Source organism: Ictidomys tridecemlineatus, chromosome 5 (genome assembly GCF_052094955.1).
Source record: "Ictidomys tridecemlineatus isolate mIctTri1 chromosome 5, mIctTri1.hap1, whole genome shotgun sequence".
Classification (NCBI taxonomy): domain Eukaryota; kingdom Metazoa; phylum Chordata; class Mammalia; order Rodentia; family Sciuridae; genus Ictidomys; species Ictidomys tridecemlineatus.
Window position 1 is genome coordinate 77,637,446 of NC_135481.1, and position 21,327 is coordinate 77,658,772.

The window sequence follows — 21,327 nt, forward strand, 5'->3', positions numbered from 1 at the left end:
CAAAAAAATGAAGGGGAGAGAGAGAAAAAAGCTACATAGTGCCTTAATTTTAACAGTATCTGATGTTCTGGGAATAGTTCTTACACCATCCCACAGTTTCTTGGTATTTCAATCTGCTGGGATGGCCATGATGTTTAACAAGAAGAGATGAACCATTCTAATACTTAAGTCTATTGTAGCTCACATTTACTTATATTAATAACCATAATTATAGACTCATAACTATAATTCATACATTAAAGTTAAATTAGAAGTATATCTGTATACAAATTAAGAATACTCAGTATTTTCCTAGTTTTTAGATGTTTAGGATAGTTACTTAAAATTCCCTTGGTGTCTAAAATTATATTATTTGAATTAGAAGCTGCAATTAACTAATAACCCTTCCCTATAAATGTAATAATAAAAGTAAAAATTCTAGAACTATTTTGAATTTTTCATTTTGATATGAATTATATCAGAAAGCATTGAATTTCTGTAGTTTAATATGAATAATCAGAAAGTAATTAAAATGTAGAACAATATAACTGAAATGATTAAAATAAAGATAATTGTAAAATTATCACATAAATGAGTTCAGATCTAGCTTATTCATTTTCTATGATCTCTTCAGTGCTGCAAAGGCATTTATTTATAAGATGATGACTTCAACTTCTCTAGCTAATGCAACTACTAGGATGTGGTATTTTGATCCTCTTTGTACAGTTGTAACCTTGTAATGCTGAACTCTGTAGTTAGCTGATGGCCAGGAAAACAAAATTCAGTAAATAATACCATTGTAATGAGTCGGTTCTTAAGTAAACTTCAATGGATTTTCTCAAAATCCATAAACAAACAACAGTATAACCTAAATGTTAAGTTGGCAGTTATTGCACAAAAGGGCAGAGATGCTTCTAATACTTTTTTAAAACACAAAGCAGAGTTCAGGAAATAGTATTAGTACTGACTGGATGATAGCCATAGTTTAATAGTTTATTAAGCTCTTTTTCAGTTATTGTATTCCTGGAATCCAAATGCTTTCTCTTGGTTTCCAAACTTTGTTTGGCATTATAAATATAATTTCAATAGAACTTTCAATCACTTAAGTGCTCATTTTGAATCCTCTTGTATAATGTGTTGCCCAAACATTGTTAAATCCTAACAGAAGTCACAAACTTCTAAGACTACAACTTCACAAAAACTAAAAAAAAAAAAAAAATCTTATGACAAAGCATCAACATGTCGAATATCTTTGAGAGTTGAGTTGAATTAACTTTCAATACGTGTGATAAGTAGTGTTCTCCACAGGAAACCAGTACATATTTTGTCAACTGATAAACTACTGTAATAAAAGCTGTGGAAACTTGAGACAGTTTTCAGGATGCTTTCTAGTTTTTCAATGAAGTCAATAATTCATGAACATGTGATTTTAAATGTTCCTGAGATGATTTTATTGATGTATTTATTCAAGGAAAAGAGCATCATCCAAATCATTTAGTGGTGATTAATGTAAGAGCAATCTTAGTGGGAAAAAAAGTCCACCATTCAACCTCTGAAGTCAACTAAAGTCTTAAAACTATACTCTTGCCATTCCTTAGCTATTTCCCTTATCTATTCTCTCTTTTTATTTTATTTTATTTTTTTGCCATCTGTGGCCTCTGGAAATATTTTTTCATTGCTAAGATAATTTCATATGTTCATAAGCCTAACCTCTTCATTTCCTCAGCTCATAAAAAGTCACTTCCAGTGATACTTCTTTCTGAACACTTTTTAGTAGAATGTGCTCCTTTTTTCCACAAATGATTATTTCAGAGGCAGGGAAAAACGAATTGCATTTCCTGGTTCTCTACTGCCATTTCCAGTCTACTAAACCTCATCAAAAAATTGTTTGGTTTTTGAAGTTTCTGCTATCTGCTTAGAGCAGTGATCCTTAAAGTGTGATCCAGAAACTAGTACAGCACTGAAACCATTCATTACTGCCCAAAAGCTAGTACTAAACTTCAGGGTAAGCAATTAAACATTTTAAAGGAATTCAACAGAATAATTTTATGGTTGTTGAACCCAATAATTAAAAAAAATGTATGCTTGGGTCTTGTATGTCTATTATTTTTTACTTCATTTTTTGGTACTTTACTTTTATTATGTGGTACAAAAGTAGTAGTCCATAACACTTTGGGAAAATTATAAAAACTGGTCCTTTATCACAGGTAGTTTGAGAAGCACTAACTTGGAGGGCTTGCTTCTCATCTGTGTCACTGTTATTTACTGATAATCATGGTTATTTTTCCACACTATTATAGACAATTTCCTGCCACCATTCTAGACAAAAGCAATGGTCACCTGCACAACACTGTAGACTCATAATTTCTTGATCCATTTATTTGAACAAAATTTACCTTCAAAGAATGCTCACAACCAGTATCTTACTCTCAGGTTTCTTTACTCCTTAATTCTGAAAATTTTCACTCCTAGATTACAACTTTCTATCCATCTCCCAACTTACTAAAACTGCTCTTTACCAAGAGCACAATCTTTATGAGTTGATTTCCTTTTGTTGGTGCTAAGTCATCTGGTTCACTATTCTGGCAACATTGTCAGAGGCATATTCAATTTATCTATACTAGAGACCTTTCTAATCTCCAATCCAGTGTAAATCCACTACAAAAGAAAGTAAATATTTTCTTCACTTTCGCTCTCAAAATTTGCTTGAATTATTATTTCCAACCTCATGCTAATTCTCCTTTCATTTATTTTTACCTAGATTTCTTCCTTGTCATACAAATTTCACTCATTCAGGATTCAAACACTAACCTTCTGTCATCAAAGTGCAATTAAGAAAGAACACTAAATAACAAATGAAGGGCTTTGAGCACAAACTTCTTTAAGATGTATTTTTGTCAGCTTTTGTATCACTGTGACCAAAGAACCTAGTAAGAACAACTTGGAAGAGGGAGAGTTTAGTTTTAGATGTCTCAATCCATGGATGGCTGATTCCACTGCTATTGTCCCAAGGTAAAGCACTACATCATGGGGGAAGAGTCCAGTGGAGGAAATCTCTCAGTTCATGGTGGGGTCAGGAAGGAAAGAAAGAGATAGACACACATCTGATGAACCCTTCTGGGGTATACCCCTAGTGGTCCACCTTCTTTGGCCATATTCCACCTGCCTACAGTTATCACCCAGTCAGTCCAATCAAACTAGGTTGGACTAATTAGGTTTCAATTGTCATAATCTAATCATTTCACCTTTGACTAGTCCTGTATTAACAGGTGCTTTGGGGGGACACCTCATATTCAAACCATAACAAGTTTCATCTTCATCTACCTTTGAACAAATTAATAAATTTATCATTCCTATATTTGTTATCTGAGTTTATTTCTTCCTGCTTTCTCTACATATCAAGAAGTTTCTCTAGTCCCACCCATGTATCTTACATATGGACAGTGAGTATCCTGTGGCAATGCTCAAAATGAGACTACAAAAAGGGAGGATTCTAATATCAAGTGTATAGGATGACACATCTGTGGATATTAATTAGGCTCTTTCCTCAGCCATTTCTGTCACTTCTCAATGGGTTCATGAACACAATGGACAAGATGGCAGGTATGGAGACTATGAAGAGGCTCAGCATGTGGAATTCCACTCACCAAGGTTGCCCTAGGTACAGCCAGTGCTGAGTATCCAATTGGCAACCATCAGAGACCAATATTGAGCCTCTAATATAGCACCATTCCCTGGATTAAGCAGAAGAAAAATGGCAGATTCATAACACTGGACCATTTGATTATGGAAGGGGTAATATTCTCTTTTTACTGGAATAGATACTTCATCTGAATATGAATTTTAAACAAACTCAGAATGCACTATTACAACCATGATATTCCAGACAACATTATTTATAATCAAGAAACTTACATCACAGCAACTGATGCATGGCAATTAAGCTATGTACAAGGAATTCATTGATCTCACCATGCATCCATCACCCTGACTACTTGGGACCCCTCAAAAGTCTGAATCGACAGGTAAGGTAAGGAGTTACTATCCCAGCTAGAGCCATTGATCCTGAATACCCAGGAGAAACTCTGTTACCCTTATACAAGTAGGTAAGGAAAATTATACATGGAATATAGGCAATACCCTAGGCTATTGCTTGTAACTACATTATATATTACTACATATCTAGCAAATGTAACTTTTAAAATAAGGGTGAAATACAGATATATTTGAACACAGAAGAACTGAATTCAACAATATCAGGTATCTATTAGAAGTGGGGAAGAAGGAGGAGAAAGAAAAACAACAGGAAGACAAGAAAGAAGAAGAAGAAGACAGGCAGAAAAAGAAAAGAAGGGAAAGAGATGGGAGAGAAAGGGAGGGAGAAGGAAAACTGAAAGAAAATGTTGAAAGAAGGTTATTTAAGTTATTTAAGATAAGGAGAATGACAGAAAATAAAAATTCATTCAACATGAAGAAATAAAGTGATAAATTTGTGGATAAACAGAAGAATAATTTTTACTTCTCATAATTTCTTTGAAAGATATCCTGCTATTTGAAATACATATAAAATAAATGTCAATATATGAACAAATGAGGGCATAATGGAATTTTATAGATTCTAATTTAAACCATAAAGGAAGTGATTAATGCTAACAAGGTTGCAATATGTAAATAAAAGAAGAGATACATTGTTGATTAAAAAATTAAAAGGCTGTTAAGAGGCCAATTTTCCTTCATTACATGGTCTATATTCAATATAGTTCTGATCATAACCTCACTAGACTTTTTATAGAAAATGAAAAATTAATCTTATCATTTAAAGAAAAACATAAATAATCTAAAATAACCAAAACAACCTTAAAAAAAGTTGGAGGACTTTTCAATACCTGACATTGAAATTTACAGCAATCAATAAAGAATGACATTGACATAAATATAGATAAACAGATCATTATAATAGCATGTTCTAAACAGATACAAACTTACATGACACAAAAGCTATTTAATAGGATGAAAAATATTTTTTCAACAAAAATGTTGGAATAACTGGATGATCAGTTGTTAAAAAGCAATCTTCAATCTTATACAATATACAATAATTCACTTAAAATAAATCAAAGACTCAAAGAAAAACCTTAAACATTAAAGTCTATAAAGGAAAACATGTGACAATATTCTTGCCATCTTGGCGTAAGAAAAGATTTTTAACAGAAGATGCATTAAAAATTGGTAAATTAAACTTCATTAATTTTTAAACAATATGCCCATCAAATATTGTATTAAGAAAACGAACAAGCAAGCACAAACTGGGAGAAAATATTTTTTATACATCAATAGACTATCCAAAATATAGAGTGAACCACAAATTAATAATAAAAGTCAAATTACTCAACTTGAAAATTGGCAAAAGATTTGAACAGATGTTTCACAAAGGTAAACATGAATAGCCATCCAATAAGCACATAAAAAGTACTCAATATTAGTCACCGAAAGATTCAAATCAAAAACAAAAAATATACCACTATACACCTACTAAAATAGTTACTAATGAAAACACTGACAACACTTTAAGTATTGGTTAGTTTATGGAACAACCAGAACTTCAATAAATTCCTACTGGGTGCAAAATGATACAGCCACTTCTATAAAAAAAATGTTAAATTATTTTATAAATACATACATTTCTATTTTATGACTTAGCAACTCTACTCCTAGGTATTTAACTAAGAGAATGAAAATATATACATAAAAAGACATGAACAAGAATTCTTAGTTTTAATAAAAAAAAAACTATACAAATCCAAATTTCTATCCATAAGAGAATGAATAGTAAATATGTTATACAATGAAATATCACTAATAAATAAAAAGGAAATAACTACTTATACAAAGAGCAACATTAATCAGTATCACAAATAGTTTGCTGATATTGTACGATTCCACATCTGTAAAGTTCTAAAGTAGGTAAAACAAATCTGCAGTTTTAAGAAACTCAGGGAAGTTGCTTGAGCATGTCAGGGAAGACTGACGGGAAAGGAACATAAATGAGAGAATCTTCTTAGATTATAGAAATGTCCTTTCTTTATACAGATATGGTGAAAAGAGTATAAGTTTTACCAAAACTCATTAAATTGATAAATTAATATTTATGCACTTTTACTTTTGGTTGTAAATTTTATCTAACATCAAAATTATGAATAAAAAGCAGTAAATATTAATAGTAAAAAACTCTAAATTTTCAATGATAATTAAAACCAAAATAACAAAAAAAAACCTCATGAGATTCTTTAATGTCTTCAATTTATATATTTAATTGAAAAAGTTTCTAGATAAAATATAAAGGTATATTTTATTACATAGTTAACCTACTTTCAATAAATTATCATAATTTTAAAGCCAGACTTGACTAGGTAATATTAATGGGTTAATATGTAACTTTGAAATTTTTTCAAGGGATTATAACACTGAAACAGGCTACTATTAACAATAAAAAACCATTTTCCTCTCATCTTTTCAAGGTTTTGACATTAAATATTTAAATTAATTCTAGGAAGTGGTTTGGAAATCTGATCTTTTGTGATCCCAGAGCTTAGTGTTATGATAGATGAGTCAAGTAGCAATTAATCAAACAAACCTGTATGCAAATGTACAAGCACAGCCACACAGTCATTTTCAAAACAGTGAAGGGCTTGATATATTATGTCACAAATACAAGTTTTATGAAAAAGTGTACTGACACTTGGACTAAAGATAAGAACCTTGTTTAATAGTTTTACATTTTTTCTGTAATATTTGTGGAAGCACATCAGATATTTTTACTAGCTATTTCCTTACATGTACTTGTGTGTTTTTAAAAAAAGTTTTTTTGGTTGTAGATGGACACAGTGCCTTTATTTTATTTATTTATGTGGTGCTGAGGATAGAACCCAATGACTCACGCATGTGAGGCAAGCACTCTAGCCCTGAGCCACAAACCCAGCCCTATACTTGTGTTTTTGAAGATAAAATTTAGGGCAAACATAAGCCATTAAAATGGTAACTGATTTTTTTTCTTATGAGAAAGATACTAAAAAAATGAATCCATTGCAATTTGAATTTTTGTGAGACAATAGTTTATTAAACTATCAAGTAGATTAGTAAAAAAAAATTTAGTTCCTTTTACAAAATCCCTTCTTTAGAATAAAGATGTTTTCAGGCTAAAAAACTTTATAAGATAAATTCTCCAATACTTTGTAATTTCTTCATGGCTCAAATTCTCATTTTTTGCACTATTTCCCAACTTGTTATCAACCCTATACTGGAAGAACACTGCCTCTTCTAGAAAGGCAGAACAGATCTACTATTATGTTAAATGAAACAACATTGAAAAAATTGATATAATTTACTCAACGTTGTGTGTGTGTGTGTGTGTGTGTGTGTGTGTGTGTGTATGTGTAATACATAACAAATAGACACTTGTTTTGTTTAACAGTCTGGGGATCAAATCCAGAACCTTGTACATGCTAGGTAAGCACTCTATCACTGTGCTACACTGTGATGTTTGTAATGTTGGTGAACACTAATTCTTAGGGAAAAAATTTCAGTTTTTGATATCTTAAGCATTTTGACACAGCAATACTATAGGTAGACCTTTAGAAGTGATATACTGAAAAGCCTGATTCTCATCTCACTGGATGACTTATAAGGATTAGTACAAAGGCAGAACAGCAGAAACTCTAGATCTGCCAAGTACAGTGGCCCTCACCTGTAATCTCAACAGCTTGGGAGGCTGAAGGAAGAGGACTGAAAATTCAAAGACAGCCTCAGCAAAAGTGAGGCGCTAAGCACCTCAGTGAGACCCTGGCTGTAAAAACAAGGCTGTGGATGTGGTTCAGTGGTCAAGTGCCCCTGAGTTCAATCCCTGGTAGGACCCCTGCTCCCACAATAAAGAATGAAACCCCAGATATATCTCAAAAAATTTTTAAAAAATTAGTTATAATAATAATGAGCTAAGAGACATCAAAAATGTGTGGGACACAACTAAAGCAGTATGTAAAGAAAAATTAGTAGTTTCCATAAAACAAATAATCATTTGGGACTTGTTACTAAGATCCCAACCTTCTTTAACTGATCTTTATAGAGTTCAATTTCCATTAAACATTACTAGATATTTTAATGCTAAATAATAACTTATTATAGCTAAAGATAGTACTTAAGAACAATAACAAAGCTAGATCCTTACATTATTACAAATTAAGACTTACTGTATTGCTATCACAAATACTTACAGCATTGTAGGAATAACAAAGGTCACTAATGGAATAGAAAAATGTTCAGAAACAGATTAACATATATACAGTCACCTGAGCTATTTATTACAAGGGCTGCACTATAATTCACTGGGGAAGGTAGGAGGGGATACAATTTTTAGCATACATGGTGCTAGGTCAAGTCAACTGGCCATCTACAGGAAGAAAATGAAATACTTTAAATATACAGAAACTTAATGCATTAACTGTAGGGGTAAAAATGATAAATGAGATCTAATTAAAGTTAAGACCTTTTGCTATCAAAAGATAGCATTAAAATAATAAAAATGCAAGTCAACAATTGTACAGATATGTTTATCAAAACTGCAGGAGCCAGTAAGAAAAAGACAAACAACCAAATTTAATAATGGCAAAAACTTTAAACAGCTACTTCCCAAAAATGAATTTATTTTAAAGTTGCATATAAAAATTTGAAAAGATTCTCAACATCATTTAAAGCCCAAATGAAATATGAAGAATGACGGAAATTAAAATAAAGAATGATAAATGATACCAGGTATTAATGCTCACAACTGGAGAAACTCCCTTACATTGCAATGGGAAAATGGTTGGCATACCCTAAATCTATTATCCTTAACTAATCTTTTTGAATATGTATGTGTATGTATGTATATATACATAGTCTTTATAACTACAGGTATATAGATATGAAGAAATGAATGCTTATTATGCCCACCAAAAGACATGCACAAGAACATGATGAGAATTTCATACATAATCTGTTCAAAATGGAAATAATCTATATTTGTAAGATCCACTGAATATGTACATAAATCATGGTATACTCACACAGAACAAAACAATGAGAAAGATAAATTACTGAAAACTGTAACAACGCAAATCAACATACAGATACAATATATAACATAATTTTTTATATAAAGTTTAAAAATATACAAAATGATCTATGGTGATAAAAGTAAGATTGAGTACTTTTGTTGAGGGATTCTGCCTGGAAAAGAAATGGTGGAGGCTTCTGGAGTACTAGAAATACATTTTGATCTGGTGCTCCTTATGTGATTACAGACATATGTAAAAAATCATCAAATCCTTCACTTTATATTTGTTTATTTTATAGTAAGTTATACTACCTCCATTTAAAAAATACAAAATAAAAAAACTTTTATTTCGATAGCATTCATTTCTCTTTTTTCTTCTCTGGACCTTCACCATTCTTTGCCTGAATTATAAATAGGTTCCAAGTTGTTCTCCTTAAAGTTAGAAGTATATTACTCAATCCACTTTAGGCAGTGCTGAAATCTTTGTCAAAAATAGCACTTTCTGTATTAGTAGAAAATTAAAATTCCTTGAGTTACATACTGCCTAAAGTCTAAATTCTTTAGCATTTTATTCACTGAAAGTCCCCATGAATGAAATTCAAAATAACATGTTTAAATACAACTTTTCTACAAATTCTATTTGGAATTATACATTTATTTTAAAATGTTTGTATTTGTTGCTCCATCATGCTCATTCCTGGGAACTTTCTCTGAGAAAAGTAATATGGATGCATGTAATAATTTAGCTACAAAAATGTTGTAGTTGTCCAAACAGAAAACATATAAACAGTCTTCCAAAAGGCAGATGAATTTAACAAATCTCAGAGCATTGTTGATCTCTCCTTTTCTGATAGAATATTCTTTCTACAGCTCTTTGCAGGGCTAGACCTTCCTCCCTTTTCATGTCTTAGGTCAGCTACTCACCTTAACAGAAGCCTGATCATCCTAGCAATTCTATCAACTGCAGTTCATTCATTATCTTTTTATTTTCATCCTACCACTACTGTAATTTATTTATTTGTTTGTTTGCTATCTATATATAGCAAATATAAGTTTCAAAGGAGTAGGAACCTTTTATATTTTTATCCATTGTTTCAGTTCCCAGCACAAGGCTCATACTAGGTACTCAATAAAATGTGGATGCATGAGTATTTCACTAACTTTTTCTAGTTTACCATATCTTGAAATAGATCTAAAGTGATCTATTAGTTCAATAGTTTATAAAGCTAAAGAAATGAAAGTTTTTAGCTTTATCCTCTAATTCTAGATATTTCTATAACTGTAATATAATGCACAAGAATAAATCAGTCCATTTTACAAATTCAAGAATCTTTTCCGATTCTAATCTGAAGAAAAATGTCACATTACCACATCTAGTATAGGACAGAACCATTTGTGGCAGACCAACACTCTAGCCACGAACTAGAAAAGCCAGAATAAACAAAAAAATCATCAGAATAAATGCACAAAATTATGTGGCTGTAATAATGACTGGAATGGCTATGATCCTGAAGAGGGGTTAATTAACAAGGTAATTTGAAGTCTGCACTCGTTGTTTTTTCTCCACAGAGTTTTACAGATTTTAGGTATGGCAAAAGGACAGAGAAATCAGACTTTGATTAGGAGGACAGAGAAACCATCCAAACTTTGGCAGTTAGATAGGACTGAATGACAAAATTGGAGGAAACAGAAGATTTCTCCAGAGTCTTACATTGCTGAGGAGACAATACTGACAGGATCTGGCAGGAGTAGGTCCTCATGAATACTAAGCTGTCAGTTTGGAAGGATTCATCCAAACTACTAGGGTGAGACAAAGACTTACCAAAAATTCCGCCCCAGTCTCCAAGGGTGATAATAAACCATTTGTATTGTGTTAGAAATAAGGTAATAGGAAACATTTTATGAAGTAGGAGAAAAAAGGAACAACTGGCTGTGACAGTCTTAAGCAGGCTGGAAAAAATATGAATTAGAGCTGGGTGTGGTGGTACATGCCTGTAATACCACCAACTCAGGAGGCTGAGGCAGGAGGATCACAAGTTCAAGGCAAACCTCAGCAACTTTGCAAAGCTGGAGACATGTAAGAACTCACTGGGGATGAGAGATATCTGTAGTCAGAGTCCTAGAGTAAGTGAGTTAGAAAGATAGTAGGTGGAATTCAGAAGCATGATAGTTGAAACTCAGATGAGTAATGACCAAGAATACGATATGACCATAGAGTACATGGCTGAAGTAGTACACTAGTGGAAGGAGAGTAATTTCAGGAAATCAGAGACTGGCACATTGCAAGGGTCAGTAAAAACATGGGCTCAGTAGTATAACTGGTATGGGAAAGAATACAGCCACTACTAGAGAAGATGCAGTGGAGCTAGTAGACTCAGGGAGGAAACAGTTTGAGTTAGAGCAGGAAGTGCAAGTCGTGCTCAGAAAAGAATATGCTAATAATTTGACCCATTCAACTATGTTTACTAATGATACCAAATTAGGAAGTGGGAATAAAACAGTAATAAAGGCAGAGTCTCAGCCTTCACAAAACTGGAACTTGAAAAAAAAGTCCAGTATACAAGAGATTACTTTTAGAATAAAATAAAATTTTAATAACAAATTAACATGTTATAAAACAAGTTTTATTTTACTAACAAAAGATGATGCATCAAATTTTATAAAGAAATGAGGATGCATATTTTGAACAGTGGTAGAAGGAAATTATGTAAATATTTTAATATATCTAATTATGAGTATAAACTCTAAAAACTAAAGATAATTAATAATATTTGGGCAAGAATCACTCTTTAATGGATAAAAAAGAGGGGGAAATGGTAATTATATGCTTTTTCAGATACATGCATAGTTACCTGAGACAAAGCAGCATCCCGTTCTTGTATCACTGCATTCATTTCTTCGGCAGTTATTCTCTTTTTACATTCCTTGGTCTTGTAGATTCTATCCACAATTACAGCTCCATTCTTCTGAATAGCTATTCCTGTGTCGGCATTGTTTATTCTGTTCAGTAATTCCTGTAATGTCTACCAACACCATTATATGTTAGTCAGACATGAAGTTTTAATATATTTTATTTAATATAGGGTTTTAATTAATAGGCACATGTGAATTGTAAATTGACTGAGTGAAGTTATTGAATTTTCATATTGCAGCAAAGATGTACATTATTAGTGTGTCAATTCTTCTTTTTCCCACATCTTAGTTCTTGAAACCCACTCAATTGAACTTAAGCCTCTAAGATATAAGACTGACATCAAGAAATCTCCTCAGAGAATGGCTTACCATGTCATTTTCTTCAGGGTTAATATTTTCTAGCCTAGAAAAAAGGGACACAGAAAGCCTGATCAGTAGCATTTCCTTAGTGCAGCAAAATGAGTTCGCTTTTTAAATCTTTAGAACCTCAAGTAATTTCATTCGACTAGTCTTTAGAGTCAACCATGACACTGAACATATTAAAGTGCCACCTGCTCGACTCCATCTTTCAATAATGCTCTATATCTTCTGCACTGACTTCAGACTGTTAAGTTATTAATGTTTACTGCTATATATGACTACAAGGATCAATTGTTCATATGTGCTTAGATGAAGAAAGTTCCCCAGTGATAGAAGCACTCATTCTCATCATTATATTTATTCCTGGACTTCCAATTCTTAACAGAAACTGTATTTCCTCTTTTGTGGATGCCATCACAAGTAAAACAAGGCAAGTATTTTTATTTCAAAGTTTAACTATGTTCCCTCAAAAACAGTGACAAATAATTACACTAACTTTGACCTGAAAATCTCTTGCTGCTATCTATTTGTTAAGACAAATACACTATATAGACATGCTGACCAAAATTGGGCCACATTTTAACATTGCTATTTTCTCTTTTTTTAAGGAATCATTCAATTTAAAGACAAAGAAAATAAACTGGATCCCCTCATAAATACACTGTCTCAAAAGAGGCATGATGTTTATAGAACAACATCAATGTTGATGGACTGAAGGAATGTCTGAAAGTAAACAAATTCTAAGTGACACACATTAGAAAATTTCTAAAATATAATTTAGGTAATTATTAAATTGGGCAAATTAAAGGAAAACCTGTAATGGATATTAGTGAAATGATACAGATTTTAGAAACAATCTCAATTGTTTAAAAATTACAATAAAAAGTTTAGATAATCAAGTTCCTCAAGATTAACCCCCTCTCCAAAACTGCATTCCTATTATTTAATATTAACTACACAGGATCCTGGGCACATGAATTTAGAATTCAGAGTTTAAATAGTTAGAATGACTGCACCTAAAAGTACATGATATAATTTTTCATTGCTGGTAAATTAATTTGAACTGCTTTTGGTTAGTCTAGTGTGCTAAGTCTCATAGGTGGTGCATAAGTGAGCACAGTTAACCACTTAACATTTGGATCTCAATAAATACTACATTAGGAAAAATTAAAATAAAATTATTTGATAAATATGTCACAAAGTTGTTGCAAACTCCACAAATGGATGAAATCACTGCACTCAGATTCAAGGTAGTAATTTTAAAACACAGCATCTTAACAGAAAAATATATAAATATATTAAAAAGTGACATATAAAAAGCTATCTCTGTATATTCAAATAGTGTATAACAGGAAGGCATAGTAATTTTGAATTATATATAACAATGCATTTCAAACTACTAAAACTTGCTTGAATTCACATTTCAGGAAGAGCAAATACTCTTGTCTTTTTATCACTTTTTCCTCCAAAATAAATCGAGTTTTCAATGATGCTACTTAAAAAGCTTGTTCTATTAGAATTGTGAAAATAAGTACTTCTTTTCTTTACTCAACTGAAAAAGCAGAAAAATATAATAATAAAACCTTTACATTTATTTATGGTCACAGTACAAGTATTTGGGGACTATCAGTAGCATTTAACCATTAGCTATTGGATGGCTAAATATGATTTTTAAGAAAGTCAAATGTCGGGGGCTGAGGCTGTAGCTCAGCGGCAGAGTGCTTGCCTAGCATGTGTGAGGCACTGGGTTCGATCCCCAGCACCACATAAATAAACAAAATAAAGGTATTGTATCCATCTATAACTAAAAATAAAAAATAACAAAAGAAGGAAGTCTAGATTAAAAAAAAAGAAAGTCAAATGTCATGGGAAATATCATTTTAATATTATGCTTTTAAAAATGAAATCAGATGAAGAACTGATTATGGCAGTTTCCAAATAAAATCCAATTCACGTGTTTAAAAATGTCATAAAAATTACTTCTATTAAACTTGATAATTTAATGTGATAAACCTCAGATTTGTAGACTCCTAGGAATAGTTATCAAAAAAAAATTAGTAACAAAAGTAATAAATCTCCATTTTCAGTGTAAAAAAGTTATATTACAGGAAGAAAGTAATAATATAAACAGGTTACATAATTTGTATCTACCAGATAATCAATACAATAAAAACTATGGAATTTCTACATAATACTTGTAAGTTATCTTTAGACATTGTAATGTGAAAAAATATTCTTTAATGAGAAGCAGATGAAGAGTTCAAATGTTTAAAATTAACACCTCAATAGGAAAGAGTAATATTTTAATATTAGTATTTATTCTAATATTAAATTACTAATATTTTAATATTAGTATTTATTCTAATATTAAAATCACCTAATAATTTTCTAAATCAAAGTCAAATTTTCTCTGAGAACTATACTAGATCCCAGGCATATGAATTTGGCATTCAGACTTTGAATAATTTGTGTAAATTACTCTGAAAGTACATAATATATAATGACTTATCATCTGCTGATAATTGAACTGGAACTATTTTTGATGAAGTCTACCATGCTAGATCTGATTGAGCATGATTGAGAAAAGTCAACCACTTAGCATTTGGATCTCTATCTTATTTTATTATTATTTTGTCTAATTGATAAGTGTACTGATACATGGCCATCAAAAGAAAAATAGAACTTTACCAAAAAAATTAAAGAAGGTTAATTGGCGACTTGAAAATTTGCATAGACACACATAACTTATATTTCTCTATTTGTGTTTTGTAAGTATCAAGGAGTATCTGTCAGAGATATCAAAAATTGATTATATTATAATTTAATCTATTAGAACGCATGGAGTAGGGATCAGTGAACATTCTATAAAGGGCCAGATAATAAATAATGTAGGTTTTGTCTGTTTACTGTCATAGCTACTAAACTTTGTAGTGTAAAACCAACAATAAATAACATATATGTGAATGAGTGTGGTTTTGTTTTAATAAAATTTTATTTACAAAATCAGGAGGTGGGATGCATTTGTATCATAGGTTCTTAGTTTGCCCAACCTTGATAGATTATTGTAAAATAAGACCAGATCTTTGATGTTAGTACAGTAAGTGCTGATTTAGTATACTTGGCATAATTTTCTAAGCTGGTTCATTCAACATCTAGTTAAAGATTAAGAATTAACAAAAGTAATTTTCAGAAAATTAAATCCAGGCCTACAATAACTATACCACTTACTATATTACTTAAAACAACACAAACGTTAGACAACCTACCTACCTTTCCATAAAAGAGAAAATCTGGAACAGCTATATAAGCCTTCAATTTTCCGTAAAAGATAACTCTGGGGAACCAGGGTTTACTGGTACATGTATAGCATATAACAATTTATTGGTTTAGTAAAGACTTAAAATTAATAGATGGTGTTACACAAAATATAGCTGACCAACTATACGAGCTTTACAATTAGACAAAATAATCTCAACCTTTTGTAAACTCTAAATTATGCCTACTACAGTCTAACTTGACAGTCATGATAAGTGGTAAGAATTTGCTGAAGTAAATGTCCATAGGCTCAAGTTTCAATTGATTTCCTATATCATGCAAATTCTAATTGACAATCTTGCACTCTAAGTAAAAGAAACCATCCATGAAATGTCACATTTCTTGATTTATTCCTAAATAAGTCAATATCATCTTTTTCCTTTCTGAAGCTATAGTCATTCACTGTTTTCAATGTGAAAAGCATAATATTGACTTCAAGTGATAAAGAACTAGTGATCAGCTAACCAGAAAATTTTGACTTGTTTGCTTTTGTTCTCATTTTTTTTACGGTATTACATGTGATATATTTAAGAAAAATTAACAATAACAAAGAGACTAAAAACAGATATCAACTCAAAAGTTTGAGTGTACGTATGAAAGCATATGTATATTAGTAGTATACATAAATCATTTTAACATGAATCCTTTTAACTTTTTTCCTACTTTTGGATGAAAACCAAAAAAGGTAAAGGAAGAAAAAAAAACCACTGGTAATTGAAGAGGTAAAGGAAAGTAGAAAGGTGTCAGAATAAGACTAGGTTGACACTACAATACAGAGATAAAAAGAAAGTCAGAAGTGGCAAAGGAGATCAGACAAAAGATGGAGGAAACTTGAAGATTATAGAAAGCAGGAAATAGGGCATTAAAAAAAGGTAAAAAAATAAATCGTACAATTTCATCCTATATTCAATGCCTCTAAATACGTTTCACAGTTAAGCAAAGTCTGGTTATGAATTTGATGCATATTTTTAAAAGTTTAGTCTACAATGCTCTCTTGAAGGTTCAGAATCAAAGATAGCTGAGGGGAAACAAACCTCTATACTAACATCTGACACAAGGCTGACATATTATTCTGTTTTTGTTGTTGTTTTTGTATAGTCTGTATGCTGAAGCCCACCGATCTGCACCCCCAGACTATGATACAGTAGAAGCCCTTCTTATAAACTTTCTAGAAACCAATGATTCTGTTTATCAGTTAGTACTGTTTTAAGTATCAGTGTAACTATTTAGATGATATTCCTAACTAAATTGGTACCATAATAATGTGTCCCCAGTAACTAGAACTATACCTGACATAGTATATGTTCCATAAAATTTATTAATTGGATTAATTAATTTAAAGAAAAGGCTTAGGTTTGTTTTCCTTTTTCCCATTCCCATTCCTCTGTAACACTAATGCTACACAGAGAAATGAAAAAGGCTCTGCCTAAAGGAATGCTAATTTCAATATACTGTAATAAAAAGTATAACAAATAAATGTACAAATTAAAATATATGCAATGGAAGAAAACAATGAAGAAAGAACAGGCTCTATTTAGACATATTTTGGCTAAAGAGAATAAACAAAATTAAGAGATCAATTTAATAGGGATTCTGAGAAGTTTTGGCTTGGATATGTAGGCAGATGGTTGTGTCACTGATCAGGATAAGGGATTAAGGAGAAGGATCAGGTTTTAAGAATGAATTAATAAGTTTCATTTTGGATATGCTAAGTTTGAGTTGCCTGGATAAATCTGAGGTAGATAATTCCAATAATGTGGCTTGATTGACTTTGAGTTGTTGGCCAAGTAGCTTAAAGTTTTTTGTCTATAAAACATGAATATCATCTACCTCAAAAGAGTTATGATGTTTTATGAAAAATGGATTTGTTATATTTGGGGAGTGAATTTGATTTTGTAAGAAGCAAAAAATAAAATCCATTCAGAAACAAATTTCATGAACAAAATGGGTGATCAATCTAACAAAATCTATGGACATACCTATACTATAACAATACTATTTAGCAGTTGATAAACAACATAATAGTACTCTTCTAAAAAAGAGATCTAAAGTTTAATTTTTTTAATTAGACATAATATTTGTACATATTGATGGGTGGTGTATAGTATGATAATTTTATACATGCACACAAAAGGTAATGATCAAATCAGAGCAATAAATCCCATTTCCTCTAATGTTGATAATTTCCATGTGTCTTAGATTTCAATAGGTACACAGCTGAAAAGTTTTATAAAGCATTCACTTTGAAAGGTATGTGTAAAACCGTCTGATTCCAGAAAGGACCTCTGCAATTATGAACAAACTGATTCTAAAATATATATGGAAAGGCAAAGGTACTAGAATAGTCCAAAGAATTCTGTAATAAAAAACAAAATTTAAGGACATCTGATTCCAAAATCTAATATAAAGATTCAATAATCAAGACTGCATAATATTGATAAAGGGATAGACATAGACATATAACAATGGAACTGAATATCATGTCCACAAAACGACCACAAAAGGCCAATTTACTTTTGACAAAGGTCTAAGAATTTAATGGAGAAATGACAGCCTTTTCAACAAATGGTAGCAGAATAAATGAATTTCCATAAATAATAGGGAGGAAAAAAAGGAACTGGATATGTACTTTACACCTTCCAAACATATTTCACACATTCGATAAAAATTATCCATAAATAAATCACTGCCCTACATGTAAAACACAAAATCTTCTAGAAGCAACAATACAGGAGAAAATCTGTGTCACTTTCCATTTGGCAATGAGTTTTACAGGCAATACCAAAAACACAATCCATTTATGAAAGTAAAAAACAAATAATAAGATGGGTCTTATTAAAATTTAAAAGTTATGTTTTACCAAAAATACTGTTCAGAGATTAAAAAACTAAATTGTGGACTGGAAGAAAATATTTGCAAACCACATATCTGTTAAAGGACTTATATACAATATATAAATAACTCTTTAAATGATGAGAAAAAACACAATTTAAAAATTGGGGGCTGGGGTTGTGGCTCAGTGGTAAAGTGCTTGCCTTGCATGTGTGAGGCCCTGGGTTTGATTCTCAGCACTACATAAAAAAATAAAAATAAAGATATTGTGTCCATTTACAACTTAAAAAAAAATTTTAATGGAAACAAATATCTCAATAGACATTTAACCAAAGAAGATATATTAATTTGTTATAAGGGAAATGCAAATTAAAATATTAAGAAACCTATACAAACCTATAGACTCTAAGGCTAACATTCAAAGCAAGAAACAAAACAAAAACAACAATTCCAAATCCTGGCAAGGATGTAGGGCAATAGGAACTCTGATTCATTGCTGGTGGGAATGAAAAATGGTTTATTTTTCTCTGCAAAAGAGTTCAACAGTTTCTTACAATTTTAACATATATTTAAAATATGACCTTGCAATTGTGCTACTAGGTTTACTCAACTGATTTGAAAATGTTACATACAGAAACCTGTATGCAAATGCTTATAGCAACTTGATTCAAAATTACCCAAACTTGAGGCAACCAGGATATCATTTACATAGGTGAACAGATAAGTCAATTGTGATACACCTACACAATGGAATATTATACAACAACAACAACAAAAAGAACATATTATTAATTCATGGGTCAACACTTTGCTGAGGGAAATAAGCCAGACTAAAAAGGTTATACATATTTTTATAATTTCAATCATATGGCATTCTAGAAAAGGAAAAACTATTGGGGCAGGTAACAGGTAAGGAGGGAGGTTGGGGAGGGAGGCAGTGGTAACCACAGATTTGAACAGAGAAAGCATTGAGGATATTTAAGTGGGAGAATTACTCTGCGTCCTTGACACCATGCTTCTATCAAAACTTTATAGAGCACAGAGTAAACCTTAATATATGCATATAAAAAGAATCAATCAGAAGGACAAAGAATCTTAACATAGCACACAGACTATGATAAAAAAAAAAAGCCTAAGAACATAACAAACAAATGGCATAATCTTACTTAAAGAAGTGGGGGTTGGGGGTGGGGTTGTGGCTCACTGGTAGAATGCTCGCCTAGCATATTAGAGGTGCTAGGTTTGATCCTCAGTACCACATAAAAATAAATAAATAAAATCAAGGTATTGTGTCCAACTACAATTAAAATAAATAAAGTTAAAAAAATAAGTCAGGGTTGAGGAAGAAGGCAACCTAAGTTAATAAACTGTAAGATTAAAGAAACTGAAAGTAGTACAGTCTCATTAGTAAAGCTGTCTTTCATGGGGATAGGGGTTTATGATCTAGAAAGAAGTATAATATATGCTGGAGTTGAATAAATAAATTGGATAATGTTTGGTGGGAGTCAAGTTTCTCACTGTTGAGAGATGGAAACTATAGATGAACAAGAGGAGAAGGCTAGAATGAACTGTGTCATACTGGATTAGAATTAAGGATGCATCAGTATGAATTTATGTTTAGCTTAATATAGATACAGACAGGTTCACAAATAGAGATATTTACGTGTAAACCAGCATATACAGATACCTTTCCTACTTTGCTGACAGGGACTAAAAAGTAGTCATATTCCAACAACTATGGACATACCTGGCATCCAGATCTTGGTTTCCGATGTTTTCCAATAAATATAACTAGAGCTAAGTGGAGAAATGGCTGATTCTAGGAGTGGGGCCCTATATGTTCCTAAAAAAAGGTGACCCTACAACATCTTACAAATGCTAGAAAGTAACCAATCAGGTATTATTACCCTATGTGCACATATGATTATACAACCCATGTAACTTTATATCTTCTGTCATGTATAACTAATTAGAGCAAATAAAAATATAAAATAAATTTAAAAAAGAAAGTGTTCAAAAATTAAAAGAATGGGAACATATGAAAGGGATATAGGAGCTAATCTGAATAGCTTCCAATGGTCAAAGATAGAACAACCCAAATAAGAGAATCAATAATATAGTACTAGATTATAATCCAAAATATTAAATGACCATCCATGAGTTCATACTGATATAAGTGGGTGAATAAATAGAGAGACAATTCCTTTCTTGAAGAATTATAAATAATTTATGTAGATTTCTCTCCTGAAGGAGGTTATGCTAATAAGCTTTATACTACTAAAACAAATACTTGAGATAATCATTTTATAAAGAGAATAAGTTTATTTTAGTGGTATGAATTTTGGAGGTTTGAATCCATGATCAGTTGGCCCTATTACTTTGGGCTTATGGTAAGAAAGAATATCTTGGAGAAAGTGTGGTATGGAGAAAAATTGTTCACCTCATGGCAGGGAACAACTGAGAGAAAGAGGAAGGGGCCAGAGTCCACTATCCTCTTTAAGGGCACAATCCTCAAAGACATGAAGACCTTCCACTAGGCTTCACTTATTGGAGGTTTTACCACTTTTCAACAGTGTCAATGTGCAGAACAGCCATTAAAACCTGAGTTTTGGGGGGACATTCTATATCCAAACTATGCAGAAGTAAAACTCAACAACCTCTTGTCCTCATTCTTGAGTATGGGCTATACTTAACATTATGCTTCCAAAAAGTAGAGTATGAAAATGGGAAAGGAAGTAACTTTATAGTAAAGAAACCTGGCACAGCCTGGCTTGGGAAAAGTGGTCAAAGTTTATATTTTTGGTAGTAAGTCATGTTAATAGACTATAACCTTGAAATGA

At 31.6% G+C, this 21,327-nt stretch overlaps 1 protein-coding gene and 1 long non-coding RNA gene across 20 annotated transcripts in view; one reads left to right on the forward strand and one right to left on the reverse strand.

The window, feature by feature from the left end:
- The window catches only part of Mipol1 (mirror-image polydactyly 1), a 328,689-nt gene that overhangs the window by 189,875 nt on the left and 117,487 nt on the right, over positions 1-21,327 (reverse strand). For all 19 annotated transcript variants that reach the window (XM_040276488.2, XM_040276497.2, XM_040276493.2 and 16 more), the window contains 2 exons: positions 12,350-12,383; positions 11,920-12,090 (listed from right to left, as the gene is read on the reverse strand). In XM_040276488.2, coding sequence (XP_040132422.1) covers positions 11,920-12,090; positions 12,350-12,383 — 205 coding nt within the window. The remainder of the gene's footprint in view (positions 1-11,919; positions 12,091-12,349; positions 12,384-21,327) is intronic.
- Positions 1-21,327, forward strand: part of LOC144377839 (uncharacterized) — a 138,274-nt gene that overhangs the window by 67,595 nt on the left and 49,352 nt on the right. The window lies entirely within an intron of this gene.